Below are 16,298 nucleotides of genomic sequence, written 5' to 3'. Positions count from 1 at the left end.
CACTTTTAGTTCTTGAGAAATAAATTTTTGAAATAATCGACAATTTTTTCGAATTTTGCTATTTTCGCCGATTAAGATTTAAAAAATCGTATAAAATCCAGTTCTTGGAATATGAGTATGAAAACATCCTAAAGTGTTAATAAAAGTGTCCTCTTTCCAATGAACCAACCCGTTTTGAAAAATAACTTTTAGTTTTTGAGAAAATAATATTTGAAGTTTTGATAACATTTTCGATGTTTCAATTTTCATCGATAACTTTCAAAATTCGCTACAAAATTAATTTCTAGAAGGATCCTTGTGAAAATATCATCAATTATTAACTAAAGTATCATTTTTTTAATGCAACAAGGCGTTTTGAAAAATCACTTTTAGTTCTTGAGAAATAAATTTTTGGAATAATCGACAATTTTTTCGAATTTTGCTATTTTCGCCGATTAAGTTTTAAAAATTCGTATAAAATTCAGTTTTTGGAATATGAATATGAAAACTTCCAAAAGTGTTAATAAAAGTGTCCTCTTTCCAATGAACCAACCCGTTTTGAAAAATAACTTTTAGTTTTTGAGAAAACAATATTTGAAGTTTTGATAAAATTTTCTTCAGAATCAACCCGACGCAGATGGGCGACTTGGAATCATACCTAGTATGTGTTGAGACAAGAAACTCTTTGTAGTGTCGTAGATATTGAGGACAAACCCGACGCCAGAAAAGTGGCACCATCCAAAAACAAAATAAAAGATATATTCACCTCATCTTTTCAGGTCTTTATGGGCACCACAGATCCTACATAAACATTTCTTTATAATTCTAAGATAATTAAATGACCTTAAATAACTTCCTACATGAAAGTAGGAAATAAAAACTATATTATGACAATATTTTTGATTAAAAGTATACTTTGTGGTTTCATTTTGGTATAGATTTCTAATTGTCTTAAGATGTTAAAATCGAAAAGGTTTTCGTTCTGCCACGTTTGGTTAATGTTGCCAGCGCGTGTAATGGTAATTGTTGTTTGTGGGTTGTCCTACTTTTAGATCGATATATCTATATCAATTTTTTTCAGTGCTTTCTGTGCCTGGTATACGCCTTCACGCGTAAATTAATTCAACGGCGCAAATTAAAGCATTGTGCGAGCTCTTAGAATTTTTATAATGAATTCAAAAGAAAAATTTCTTTGTTCACTTTATTTTTGTGATACAATTCTCCAAAATTTCCGTTGTGTGTCATCACATTAAATTTAATGTTTACAAAATCTTTTGTTCATATAAGATAGGATTTATTTAAGCATTTAAGGTCGTTAACATGCAGTGGATTACAATTTATCTTGATTAATTGAACTCAATTCAATTTCATTCAGAGTTGATTTAAAAAGGAATGATTTCTTGCTTAACATTTATGGTACACATGCAACCCAGTTGGTGTTTCACTTTCATTCTAATCTTCTATAACGCAATAAATTCAACCATGAAGTGGTTCAGGATACGGGTTGAGTTTAAATAATATTGGTTCACTTTGTTACTGTTGACTTTACCTATTGCATAAGTGAATGTCGTGATCGTACCGGATTTTTTTAGAGCGTTTAATGCCAACGGTACAATTTCGTGTTCGAATTGTTTTTAATAGAACCACTTTGGAGAGATAATGAGCTCTCTATTGTTTGCAATCACAATGCAAAAGGATTCATTCAACAGGATGTATACCCGATTTGGGACAATTAACGGTTACTTCCTTTTTCATGTTCGATACAATCTTTATTAGATATTGCTTATCTTTAATTTGACAATTTACTATTTTATGTTTTTTTTATTTTTTTAGTAGTTCGAACGCCACCACCTTTAGACTCATATCTTTACGAAGACAACGGTATAGAAACAATAACAGGTAATTATAATTTAAATCTATAATAAAAATCATTACTTAATTTAATTTTTCTTAGATCCAACTGCACCTCAAATTTTAGTAAACGAACGATGGAATAATACGGAACATCCATCATCTTTAGACGAACGTATCAATTGTGTTCCATTTCCAAAGCCCGTAAAAAATCCACCTTCTCCATACACCCGGTCTAAATCAAATTTGGACCAAGTGTACTCAACGAAAATTGCGAAAGCTGAAAAAGATGAGGTGCAAACTAACAAACCGAAAGTACAACAAGCACCGAAACATGCAATTCAACGTCAACACAGTCGGGGTAATGCTCAAGAGAAAACTAATAATCACAGGAATAATAACGCGATAAAACATAGCGCGTCTGATGCGAATATTAGTAAAAGTTTATCGTCGGCAAGACAAAATAACCACGTGCGAAAGAATTCGTTTTCAAAACCTAATAGGATACTAAGTGTTCCGAATGTAACGTCATCGAAAATACCGTTAAATTCAAATAGAAGTGAGCATAATGTGCCTAAATCTGTCCCTATTATGCAAACGCAACCAATTGATATTTATGTTAGTCCAAAATCATCGCCAGAAGAAAGTTTACAAAACAACGAATTTGACGATTTTATTCCTGTTTCTATCGATAAACCTGTTGGACTTGATTTGGACGATTTTTTACCTGTAAGTATTTAATCAGTGAAATTCTTGCACTTTGTTCTGTTTCATTTCCAAAAGAAATCTTATCATAAAACTCCCACTCTTAGTACTTATTGTTATTTAATCTTCAACTCACCATTATTTTTAGTTATTCTTAGTTATTCTTTTGTTGTGTTTGTTTCATAGAAATCGGCCAGATCATTTGGGATGCAACAACAATTGCCGGACATGTCGGAAACGGAAGTTTTGGGAGTTATATTGGGTGGACATGTCCCAATGTTGTCAGTGTTAAAAAGTAGAAAGCGCCAGCTTCAAATAGTTTTAACACAGTACCACAGCAAGGATATGAAGTCCGGTGTTGAAACGGCTCTAACTTTTAACGATTTAGCTCTAATTATAGACTTATTAGGAATCATCAATCAGAAATAGTAAGATTTTTAATTATTTTTTTGTAATGTGTGATTATGATTTATTATTTTCTTTTAGTACTTTATGGAATTTGGATATATGTGTTTTATTATTACCAAAAATTGAAGAGTTGTTATTGACTAAATATGAATCGTAAGTACTTTTTTTTGATTACATTAATGATTTTAAAAATTTTCAGCAGTATAGGCAACTTAATATACATTTTTTTGATTTATTTCCAAGTTTGTATGTTTAGTTGTCAAATTTTAATCAAAAATTGATGCTTATAGAATATAATAATTCAAATTTATAATTCGTATAAATTAGATCAAAGATAATTTAACAATTTATTTAATTAAAATTTTTTAATTTAATGAAGCGCCATCTATGCATTTTAGAGTCAACGAATAAAAGCGAGTTCAATCTTTTATTGCATAGATGGCACTAATTATTTATATTAATAATTTTCCAAGGAATTAAAATGATTTCATTAACAAAGAAATTGTTGCAGAATGCAGTCTGCGTGATACATGTCATGATCTTTGTTTAAAAGCAATAACTTTGCTTTTTTAATATTTCTACTGAACTGGTTCTCCTTTGTGTTCTATATCACAGGACTTTCTAATTTATCTGGGTTATCTTTATCCCTAAGTTACTCTTAAATATAATCTAAATTTTGCATTACTTGCTATTAACAGTTACTATTCTATGTTTAATATGTCATTAGTCATTATTCAAGGGTCAGGGTTCAAAATTTTTCACTTCTAAGTTCGTTAAATTTATATCATTGGAATAATTATACAAATAAACAATTAACCAGTTATCAAAAACAAATATCTTTAGATGTAAAACCCCTTCAACATCGTCATCAAAATTTTGTATTATCTCCAATTTAATGTGAAGTGGATTTATAAAACCTTGTTCTTCGACACATATCGTTTCATATCTATGGTCCCAACCTATCTATATAATCTTTTTCTACTTTCTGGCTGTCCCACTTATAAGTGAAAAAGTTATTTCCATAACTTTAAATATACAAAATACGAATACAAGCTCGTTTGACTACTCTATTGCTTTCAAAACGGTGTTTAATATTGGGATTGGATCAAACATAACTATTTAGCTATTTGATTTGGTAGCAGCACCAATTACTTTATCTTTAGTAAGTTTAGTAACCACAAGTAATCCATTAACAACTGAATTGAATGTTGTGAAAACCAATGTTATTTGTAGAGAGAAAAACACAAGTACATGCAGCGTTTTCTGACCTTTTTGTTTTTACAAACCGATTTATAAGTAAATAAAAATTTCAGTATATTTTATCGCGTTCAGTAGCTTTCGTGTAATGTTGGTTGCCTATTCGTCTTATGAAGACTTGCCTTTTTAATGTGTATAAGCTTATAATCATTGTTTCCATCACAATCTATAATCGATTTCATAACTATTTGTAAACAAACACGTTATTTAATGTATCTATAGTATGTCTATAGTCACTCTTATATACCATTTAATTTTTTGACACTAAATATTTAACATGGCTAGGTGGAGGTTGAAGAGAAATAAAGCATACACTGTAAGAAGAAGGGGTACGATTTGGATATTTGTTCATGTGATCTCTTCAAATAAATAAATAAAAAGGTTATATTTGCGGAAAGGTGCATCACTAACTAAAAACATATAATTTTGGGTTTTCTTGGGTTGGTTAAGTTCTAAGAGTGTCTTCAGACGTATACTAAACCCAATACATCTTTGCAAATTTATTGATACTGCATTAAAAACTTTAGAAATGGTAATAATGCGGTATTTGGCGTTATTCATCATTATTAATTTCAAAATTCTATATTCGTTTAGTTATCATTAAGTATTTGGTTATTTCAAGTACGTCTGGTCAGCTTTATCTGATTTTTATTATCTCAATACATATTCATGATTCGGTATCGAAACCTGATGGAATTTTTTTTCTATTGTACAATGTTATAAAGAAAATGTTTCAACATTATCTACTTAAACAACGCATCTCTTAATATTGCAACCTAAAATATAAAAATTAGCTGTTACTATATCATCCAAACAATGCTATAGAACTCAATAATATCTTCTGCAAATTCGCTCAATCTCAATTATGCTTAATTGCTTACTTTATATCAATTTCATATTCATAACCATAACATTCAAAATCATCACTTGGCAATAATCGGATTTGAATTAATTTGCAAGTTGTATCTGCAACTATTAAAGCTTTATTTATATTATGTTCTTCAATGTTATATTCTGCGTGGCTACTATTGCTGCTTATTTTCATTATATTCTGGATCATTTTCTTTGATTTAGAATAGCTTCTTGAACAACTTATTGTGTATTTACAACTTTAATATGATTAACTTTAGCAAAAATATATCACATGTACTGTGACTACTGTAAAGAAAAAGATGTAGACTTTTGTGATCTCTGGTATGTTGAGAAATTCTTGAGCCATGAAATAATAGGTTTTCAAAGTAACATTTTTATAGCTTACTAGGAAAAGAAGTTTGTAACTTAGAAGCTTAAGGGAATACAAAAATCAATTGAAACATTAAGTGTGAGGAGAAAAGGAGGTACAACAAGTGCGTTGTATGTTATGTTGGAAAAGATTTCTGCTGAGATTACCAATTTTATTTTGTGTTTCAAAACAAGAACCCTTACAAGTCTTCTGCATTACTTTATTTCTTAATAAATCATTCTAATATTATAACTATAACCCAAAAGTTTGAAGTACATAGCTGTGCGCAAGTGGAATGAATTCACATCGTATTAGACAGAAATTTGAAAAAATTGGTGTTACACAGCGTCTAGCACATTTTGAGGGCAATTGTTAGTTTAAATGTAATGAAAGAGTTTTTTTCGGTTTAAACAAATCCCCCTTTATTTAAATCTTTTATAAATCCTTACATTAGATTAAAAGAATTATTTGATATAGAGAACTTCAAATTGATAAGTGATCTTTTGACTAACAGTAAAAAAATCTGTTGTATTAAACATAGAGTTATAGATGAGATTTACAACAACTATTTGTTAAATAAATGAAAATGAGAAAAGTAATCTGATTAAATCATCGATTAATAATTTTTTACAAAAAAAAAATAATAATATCCTGTTAGAAATTGATGAAACGGCTCAATTTATTATATTAATTCATAATGAATTATTTATGAAAATGTCGAAAATGTAATCGATTTTATTAATCTAATTAATCTTCGCATATCATTTTAAATGTTTCGGAATTTTTATTACATGCTTACATGGGCAGACGTTTTTAATTTACGGTTCGGTTAACGCTAATTTTGTTGATAAATAAATTTGTAGATGGTAATTCCTGGTGGTAATTGCTGGTGTAACTAGATGTTATTATTAGAAACTACAAATACCGTTCGTTTGGATTTAATTTCTTTTTAATGATCACTACAAAACGCGAAACGCATGCAAATAAACCTGACGAGAAGCCATAATATTAAATACGCTTAATTGGTTACGTGATGTTTCCTCATAAAAAAAATAAGTAATAAATTTAATTATTTATAACATTTACTTTAAAAAAGGAGAGCTTATATCCGTTTAAAATGGTATTAAAAGCTTTTTTGTCCTGTTTATTTATTAATTACGAGAGATAAATTGAGCTTTATATTTAAAAAAAATAACTCATCGAGTCGGAATTCGTTTTTCTCTTTACATATTACACATTTCTGGTTTATAAATCAGTTCAATTTTTTTTCAACGTTTCCTTTTCCTTTCTCACTTCCTATTTCTTAGACGTTTAAATAATTTTATCGTAATTGTATCGACAGAGATTTTCATATAAATTATTATTAGCTATAAGTCTTTCTGATTTTTTTTCATTATTCAAAGCGGCGGAAATCTAATTTATTGCCGTTGTATCTCGATTAAAGGAATAATCTGATTTACCTCGTAATTTTAAAGCAAAAAAAAACAACGAGTTAATAAAGGAGGTTATCAACAGTTTTTGCTTAATTATGTAATTACGATTTCTTGATAACAGCATACAAATGAACAAAGTCAATTTAATGTTATCTTGTTAATATCTAACCTATTTGGAGATTACTATCATAGCAAAAAATCTAAATAATCTCGCGCGGCCTCCGATTGGTGTGTGTTCTAGACAGGACGTCGCGACTTTATTTTACCTACATAAAGGAATAAAGGCGCGACGTCCAGTCTGGAACCTTAATCGAATCGAAACGATGGATATTTATGATTTTAAAGAGGTGTTAAAAGTTGCGCTTAATAGGGAGTGTCCAAAGCAAATTATTATAGAAAGAACTAAGTATAGATTAATTCCTCAGCATCTTTTACCGATTCTTATGTTTATAAGTTTTAATATCTTGGTTAAAACGCTACAAACGTTTTTTAATTTAGATATATCATCATTATTTTCATTCTCATTACTATTATGGTGCGATTATTACTATGTTATTAACTTTGAAATTATAATGAGAATTGAAAAATTAATTTTTGTTTTTAAATTAACTTTAGTCCAAAAAAACTGTTCTTATAATCTGATTGAACTCACTCCTTTCGATTTTTTTCATCTTATTTACAGTCGGGTTCGGTGTAAAGAGGCCGAGATTTGCGATGGAAACCGCAACGCGGCTTCTGTCCCACGAAATCCCGATCGTTAAACGTTACCGCGCCGCGATTGTAGTATATAAAAAAGAATAAACGCGTTCCTCCTCCACACCGCGCGCGTTATTGTGCAATTACCCGGCCATTTTTCACAGACGAGTGACTGCGCGTAGATGCCGAACAGTATTGGAAAACGTGTACGAGCATAATGGTACCAGAAAAGAGTCAGAAGGAGAGTAACCCTTCACCGATGTGCTTCTCCTCAGTTTGACCCCTTTTAATTCGACTTTACACGGATCGTTTGTTACGTTGAATTTTATTTTTATTTTGAAACTTTTTAAGAAATTTACTTAAGTTGTGGTTACAACTAATTAATATAATTTAAATTTGCGTGAGTTTCTATTTGAATTGCATTTACTTAATTATCCGTTAAATTGTACATTTGTAAGAGGTAACACTAATTAAATTTAATGTATAAACTAAAACTTTAAATATTGAAAGATTTTCATTTTATGCAGTGAATTTCAGTTAAGATGCAATATACAAAAATATTTTTCCATAGAAAATAGAGCGTACCTACTTACTTTGTCCCGAATAAAATGTAACATGTCTGAATATTTCTAGTTCTAATGTTAGTTCTAGTGATAGAACTAACACTAGAGCTAGAACTAAAAATATTCGGGTTTAGCCGTGCGTCTGCAACCCAACCCAACCCAAGTCATTCTTAAACTAATCAGCAGATCTGATCCATATTCAATCCAGACCCATACTAAAGCATGCATACTTAAGCCAAATCCATCTACAAATAAATTTAATCGATCTGCTTCCAAGTAAATCTTAAACGAAAAAGATGATAACTTAAAAACGTAAGTAGCTACGTTGATCAAATTAGATATGTGATTACACCAAGATCTGTATTAACCTTTAAACCCCGTCAATATAAATTAGGACTTTACTGAAACGAGGATGGAATCTTTTTAATTCTTCATTTTTGAAGACTATTAATCTGACTCAACGGTAAATTCAATACCAGTATTTTACTTTTGGTTTTGTTCCAAACATAACGGAAAAGGAAAACTTTTTTGTCAGAATAAACTGCTCTAGTCTTCGTAATAAGAACAAATCTGAGTTCATCGGACCAATTATTCTGCATACAAGAAGTCAAAATTTCCTCTACATTTTGATTTGTCTTTTCAATAAAATCTTGGATTGATTTCGATGCTGCTTTCCATTTCCATTTAAGACGCCAACTCCTTTAAAACTGATTTTACAAATATTACTTTTTTATTATCATCATTAACTTCTGTAGGTCTTTTTGTTTTAAATAATCTTGTTGTACCAGGTTTTGACACCAGGTCTTGTTTTTGTTTTTCTGCCTTTGACATGTTTCGCACATTGATAAAAATGTGCACCCAAACCTTTCTAGGTCTAGTGTTAGTTCTAGTTTTAATTGTTATGCAGAGCTAGACCAAGAACAGAATCATTTGGGTTGGGTTGGGTTGGGTTCGAATGATTCTAGTTCTAGGTATAGTGTTGATTCTAGTTTTACACTTGCACTAGAACTAGAATCATTCGGTTTAAGGTGGAATTTCATATCCGCGCCTGCCGCAAACGTCTTAAAGACTAAAATGGTGTTCAAATCCAACTCAAGACTTAAGCCGGGTTTATACAGACGATTTAGCTGTAAATTTAAATTTAAAAATTTAGCTGTAAGAGTTAAATGTATTGAAACCCCATGTATCGTTTATACAAAGCTGTAAGATTTAGCTGTAAACATAAAGTTGGTCAACTTTTCTAAATTTACAGCGTCACACATGCGCAAAACGACTTCAATCAGCTGTATCCAATGATCGGCCAGTGTAAATAGCGCGTTTTAACCTAACCTCAACTGTTGTTTATTTCTGTGCCAACAAAATGAGTGAATTCGATGGAAAATTAATTAAAATTGTTGAGAACTACCGATATATTTACGATAAAAAATATTCTGAACATAAAGATAAGATATTGGTAGAAAATGACAACACAAAAACCAGTAATATTTTGTTTCTTGAGGTTGTGATTCTGTAAATCTTAAATTCTGTATAAATCAATTTTTTTCTTAAAGCTAAATAAAATCCTTAAATCTAAATCTTTAAATTTAAATTTACAGCTAAATTCTGTATAAACCCGGCATTAGGTTGGCAATGGTTAGAGCGTTTAGTCTCTGTTATCTTGGTAATCTTCAACAAATATCGATGCTAAGACTTTAACAATTAGAAGCTGACGAGTTTTGGTCATGAATATGGATTTGATATCTCAATACCCGAACACATTTCAGCTTTAAGAGTGTCTATTTGAAACTAAATAACTGTAAAATCCATCTTAACACTTCCCAGTGCAAATATTATAGTCTCCAATTTCCCATTATTTCTAAAAATAAGTATAAGACTAAGATTGGAGATTTTCTTTTAAGCGCAGAATCAGATACTGACAGATATCAGCTGAAGACTTAGCATGTATGGGTTCCAGAACAGTTTAGTCTTGATTTTGATAAGTCTTAGGACATGAACCTAAATTTTGACTCTTTAAATTTTAGCTCAACTAGACAATAGATATTTATCTACATGGAAGTATTGCAAATTAGAATTTTGACAAGCGGCAAGACGCAAATTTCCAACAGAAATCTCTATATATTGGTTATAGTAGATAAAAAATCACATCATTTGATTTGGTGATGCTAAGAGTATTTTAGTTCCCAGTATCTTGTTAATTCTGATCATATAATAAAATTAAGGCTAAGAATCTTCTACCAAGTGGAAAAATAAAAAGTTATAAGTTTTGGAACATGAATCTCCATTTATCATCTGGATACTTTCTCTTAAATGAACGAAGGCATTTCGAATTTGACTATGTTTATTTGATATTAAAATAGTTATCGAAGATCCATCTCAAGAGTTGCCAATGTAAATATTTTAACCTCAATATTTCATTACTTTTGAAAATAATTGTAGGATTTAAACTGCAGATTTTTCTTTGGGTGATTCTAAACAGATCCCGAATTTCGAACATGTTCCTCACGACACTGCCGTTGTGACAGACGTACGGCTAAACCCTAATATTTCTAGTTTAGTGTTAGTTCTAGTTTTAAACAATCACTATCACTAACACTAGACCGAAAACTAGAATCATTCGGGTTTAGCCGTCTTTAGAGACGTGCGGCTAAATCCGAATGTTTCTAGTTCTCGGTCTAGTGTTAGTTCTAGTTTTGCACTTGCACTATCACTAACACTAACACAAGACCTAGCACTAGAATCATTTGGATTTAGCCGCACGTCTCTAAAGACGGCTAAACCCGAATGATTCTAGTTCTAGGTCTAGTGTTAGTTCTAGTTTTGCACTAGCATTATCACTAGAACTAACACAAGACCTAGAACTTGTGTCTAGTGTTAGTTATAGTTTTAATTGTTATTTAGAGTTAGATTGTGATATAGAACTTAAGTAGATTTGTTTCTTCAATCCCGTTAGCAACTCGAAATGACACGCTAATTCAGGATAGGAGTGAGGACACTAAAGAACAATTATTTTTTCATTCACCAATATTTCGCAGAAGAGAACAATTTTTTGCAAGAACTTTTTGCTTGTTCTTATTATTTGATCGATGTTGAACCTTTACGGTTCTCTCATGGTTTGAGATGTACGTTGCAGCTGATTTTATTAATTATTTCGCCCTTTTCAAATCAATTTGTAAGTCTTTAACAGTTTTTTTGTTAACGTTAAGGTTAATTTGTTGTTTGATTGTAGAAATTCAAACCCTGAAGAAGCTTTAATAAACAAAGCGAAATATTTCGAATTGTGATAGAGTATTTTGATTGAACGAAAAGTAGAACTAAAACTAAACCTAGAACCAGAAACATTCGGGTTTAGCCGTGCGTCTCTTAAGAAGGAATCTCACAGTTATCATAAGGACGTCACCTTTTTCCAAGCAAAACTTTTCATTTGCAAAACTACCCAAAACCTGTACTATTAAGCTATGTTGCATTTTATGTTGGACAGTGCAAGTGCATAGTAGTTTCGCAACTATATGGTTACTGCATTCATATATTGCGAGTTAAATGAAATCCCCGATATAATAAAAATTAAATAAATTTCAATATTGATCGTTTTGAGTTCTTGTTTACTTTTAAGTACAAATTTTCTTTTTAGATACTAAACACACCGCTACTCACTTTCATATTTTAATTGGTCTGTCGTAAGAAAGTGGGAAATGATTACCCGAAGTGAAGTACATTAGCAAAACATACGTGTAGTTATACCAAAAAACAATGCACGGGTTAATTAAGAGCGGGCAATTTAAGAATCATTTCTTATTCAATAGAAAACGGAACACGTTGCTTTCTACGCATAACCCAGCCCCTTTTTTACGCCGCATAATATTATATTTAATTTATGGAGTACGTAATCGAGCGTTAGGTTGAGTGCAAGGCGAGACTCGGCCGTGTCAACTTCTGACATATTTTAACAATCAGAGAGAAAATATGGTAATGAGTTAAGAAAATTAGAATAAACTTATTATAAAGGAGAAACCGAAAACTTTTTTGTTGTTGTTGGAATACATTTATTTAAAACACTTTAACATTTTTTGTTGTTATACTTTAGATTTTGCGATGAAGCGATTAATTAATCAAATTTGCATATAGATAGAACACAACTTTAAACGTTCGTTTAATTACTATGCAATAATTTTCGATTTATACATATTGGATGTAATAAATTTTTGATTAGAATTATGCAAAACCCGGTTTAAAATAATTAAACGGTCTAATTTTCTTGTTGTTTTTTAATTTCAGTTACATCACAAGAGCTTGTAATTCCCTGAAGTTAATTTTACGACATTTTGGATCTGTAATCAAGTCAAATATACAATCACCAGTGGGATCGTTTGGAGTTGATATACCACGTGAGGAACGATATAGAAAATCGCAAAAGTGTCACGAAAGCATAATGAGTATTAAATCGGTACTCGGCAAGAAAATTTCAATACCAGGTAACGTTGGTTCAACTATAAAAGAGATTTATACGCAAATTAAATCGATGTTTGACTGACAATAAAATTGTTTGTTAAAAAAATATATATATCATCATCGGATCTCTTTAACAGGTTTAACTCGCCTTAGAATACTTTTTTAATACGTACAATTTCAATAATAATTAGTCTCGAGATGAGCGCACAAAAAAAAAACATACTTATCGCTATTTATTATTAACAAAAAATTGAAATAACTAATAAAAATAAAAATTTTAAGATTAAAAGAAAGATCCGTCCAGTAGTTGTATCACGATAATAATAATAATAATAATAATAGCGTTCGTAATAACGTATTTTTACACGACTGCATTTGAGGCATCCTAAAATTTATTGAATACTAGTGATGAGTGACGGCTAAAATACTTAACGACTTTTGTAACAATAATTACGGCAAATTAGAAAGAAAGAATGAAGAAAAAATTGTTTTTTTTTGCGTTTAATATCCTAGTGTTTGTTTTTTAACGTGTGTATCTTGCCTGATATACTAATTTTGTGCCATCGTTCTTGTTTAATTAATTTGTATTTGCCCGGTATTCGTTTTATGTCATGTTTTACGAGGGGCTGGCCTTATAAAAAAATTAAATAGGTTGATTAAATGATTTTCTAACTCTGTAATAAATTGTAAGATACTACTATTGTAATAATATTTATAATAAAAATGAGTAATTATAAATTTGTAGGTTTTTTTTTATCACTTAATACATATAAATCAGTCCTATATCACCTATCCATTTTCGTCTGACAGTTTCCATATCGAACTTTGAATCGGTGCTATACAGGGTGATTACAACTTACCTCTATACCTAGTTGTGTCCCTGAGGGGTTATAGGCCTTCAAAGTTGGGTTTTAAATTTTTAAAACATTCAATATCTTCGTAATAGTAAGATAGAAAAACCAAATTAGGTATACGTTATGAGTGTACCAAGGGTATTAATTTGTAGCAAGTTGAGATCAATTGAGGCATTTCAAAGAGGAACAATACTTCAAATTAAACAATTTAATCCTGTCTGGGATCCCTGAGAAAAGAGATGAGATCTTTGTTCTACATTATCAAAGATTGGAGAAGTAATAAACTGTCCAGTAACCAAACAAGACTGCAAGACCAACGTTTCCTGCTGGAAGTGACACTGGTATTCCTAAACACTAAAACATTGTGGTTAAATTTCTATCCCGCGATTTGCGTGATCATTTTTTCACGGCTTCGAAACGGTATCGCAGAAACAATAATAATGGCTTCCCTGGTTTAAACATTCCCAACATTACTGAAAGGTTATTCGTCAACCAACATCTTAGCAATCTAACTATACGCTATACCGGGCTGTTGAAGTCAACTAAATCGGCTTGTCGTAATACAGGTTATAAATACGTGTGGTTGAAAAATTGCGTCATTCATGTACGTTGGAATGATCAATCAAGAGCTATGGTAATCAAGTCTGAAGCTGATTTAATAAAACTTTAAGTTTTGATCCCTGACATGATCCGGCTGTTCTAATGTGATTTTCTGCAGAGTCATGGCGTGCGTGGTTTGCACAGTAAAACTGAAACTGCTTACGTGAATTCGTTACATTGTAATTGTGACGTTATTTGTCTGACTGAGACTAATTTTAATGACTCGATTTATATTTATTTTTAGACCTTAATCGTTTGCAAAATTACTGCACAAACAATTTTCTTTATCTAAATTATGACAAATGCATACATATTACCCTCAGTACTTCTAGTGTAAAGGATCTGGGTAACGTTTTCGACTCTAAATTGCTCTTCACAAATCATTCGGAAGAATTATTCTCTAAGGCTAATAGGATTTTAGGTTACATCATCACAATTTCCAGACCTTTTATTAACCTACAATGTATAAGGTCCTTATACATGGCCTATGTAAATAGTGTTCTAAATTATGCAACGGTTGTCTGGAATCCTGTATAGATAGATAGATAGATAGCCATTTATTGTCACCAACAAAAAGAAACAACTCATATAAACTTTTGTACATTTAACACTAAATTAATATTAATATTGTAAACTTTACTTTTTTTCATTTATGATACAATTTAACAAATCAAAATCAAAATTCCCATAATGGGACTGAGTTCGTATGCTCGTGATATTTAGTGCGTGTAAAGCCATACTTCCTTGTATATCTCGTTCATTCTATTCCATTCTTGTCGGTCCCAAGCTACCCTGTGCCATGTTACTCCTCCACAACTCCTCTTAAACTCATCTTCCCAGCTGGCAGTTGGTCTTCCTTTTCTTCTCTTTTTGTCCATTGGGTACCGTTCTAAGATTTTTGTGGTCCATCTTTTGTCATTTACTGCTATAATATGACCCGCCCAATTCCATTTTCGGTCCAATACCATTTTTCCAATATCCTCAATGTTTGACTTTTCCCTTATCCATTGTTTTGTTTTTTATCTTTCTTCGTAATGCCAATCATCCTTCTATGCATTGCCCTTGCTGTTACCCTAATCTTTTAAATTTTGTTTGTTAATATCCATGTCTCGCCGGCGTCCTGGGTTCGATTCCCAGTGAATACACGCCGAGTCGCCTCCCCATCCTTCGGAGGGGACGTTAAGCCGTCGGTCCCGGCAACCAGTGTAACATCTCTGGTTGTCGTCAGATACATGTGTAGTTGGAGGTTGTAAACATAAAAACGGGTTGAAAGCGCGTCTGCGCTCTTTGAGCGGTACTCAGCCATGCACCCAAGTTTCTGGGCGTTGGAGTACCTTCCGGCTGCTGGAGCCGGGCTGAAGGCGAGGCGAGAAGCGGTATCAGCCTAATCGAATGCCATTTCGAACATCTTTCACTCCTCCAAATAGACCTACACATGGCCGAAGTAAACCGTGAGGATGTACAAAGGGACTGTTGGGGCCCAATTGCTTTGGTTATACCACCTGTGGTTTAACCAACCTCACATGAAACTACATACACATACATCCATGTCTCGCATCCATAAATCATGACAGCGAGGACACAGATTTCCCATAATTTTTTCTTTTTTTGCATTTCTATGTTTGATTTCCATATATTTTTGTATCTGTTAAACATTTGCCACCCCATTGCCATTCTCGGTGTTATTTCTTCTCCTGTGTTTTTAGTTGTAATCTTTTGTCCGAGATATACAATTATTTTATTTTTTTGTTCGCAATTTATGTACATTGCTTTTGTCTTACTCATATTTATCTCCAGACCAGTTTGCTTTCCTCTTCTCGATATTGTTTCCAGCATTTTTCTTACTTCTGTTTCGTTTTTTCCTATAAGTACTATGTCATCAGCAATCTTTATTCTTATTCCCAAGTTTTTCCATTCTTCTTCTACAAACATTGTTTCCAATACTGCATTTAATAGCTTTGCAGAAGTCACATCACCTTGTTTCAATCCATTTCCTAGAGTAATAGTTTCATAGTTTTTATATATATAGTTTAATATACGAATGTACTGGTCTTCCATACCAGACGTTTGCATGACCTGTAAGAGTTTTTCTGTTCTTATATTATCAAACGCTTTCTCAAAGTCTACAAATAATATCATTGGGAAGTCGTAGTCATTCGATTTTTTTATCAGTTGCTGCTCGGCTAAAATATTGTCTAGCGAGGAGAAGTTCTTAAATCTTGTTTGATCTTCCGAGGATGGTAGGTGTTGCTCTATTCTCCTTGTGATTATCGACATAAATATT

The 16,298-nt window shown here is 31.5% G+C and overlaps 1 protein-coding gene and 1 long non-coding RNA gene across 2 annotated transcripts in view; both read left to right on the top strand.

Moving 5' to 3' along the window:
* The window catches only part of LOC111424283 (katanin 80), a 33,640-nt gene extending 20,342 nt beyond the window's left edge, over positions 1-13,298 (top strand). Inside the window, exons 4-8 of the mRNA XM_023057781.2 lie at positions 1,813-1,878; positions 1,934-2,559; positions 2,722-2,963; positions 3,022-3,096; positions 12,387-13,298. Of these exons, the coding sequence (XP_022913549.1) occupies positions 1,813-1,878; positions 1,934-2,559; positions 2,722-2,963; positions 3,022-3,096; positions 12,387-12,642 (1,265 nt within the window). The 3' untranslated portion in view covers positions 12,643-13,298. The remainder of the gene's footprint in view (positions 1-1,812; positions 1,879-1,933; positions 2,560-2,721; positions 2,964-3,021; positions 3,097-12,386) is intronic.
* LOC139430082 (uncharacterized) lies at positions 10,670-11,393 on the top strand. Its single transcript, XR_011640645.1, has 2 exons — positions 10,670-11,283; positions 11,341-11,393. It is a non-coding gene; the product is annotated as an uncharacterized lncRNA (long non-coding RNA).
* Positions 13,299-16,298: the final 3,000 nt, after the last annotated feature.

The sequence above is a fragment of the Onthophagus taurus genome, chromosome 6, assembly GCF_036711975.1.
Source record: "Onthophagus taurus isolate NC chromosome 6, IU_Otau_3.0, whole genome shotgun sequence".
Classification (NCBI taxonomy): domain Eukaryota; kingdom Metazoa; phylum Arthropoda; class Insecta; order Coleoptera; family Scarabaeidae; genus Onthophagus; species Onthophagus taurus.
This window is presented reverse-complemented; position numbering and strand designations above follow the sequence as displayed.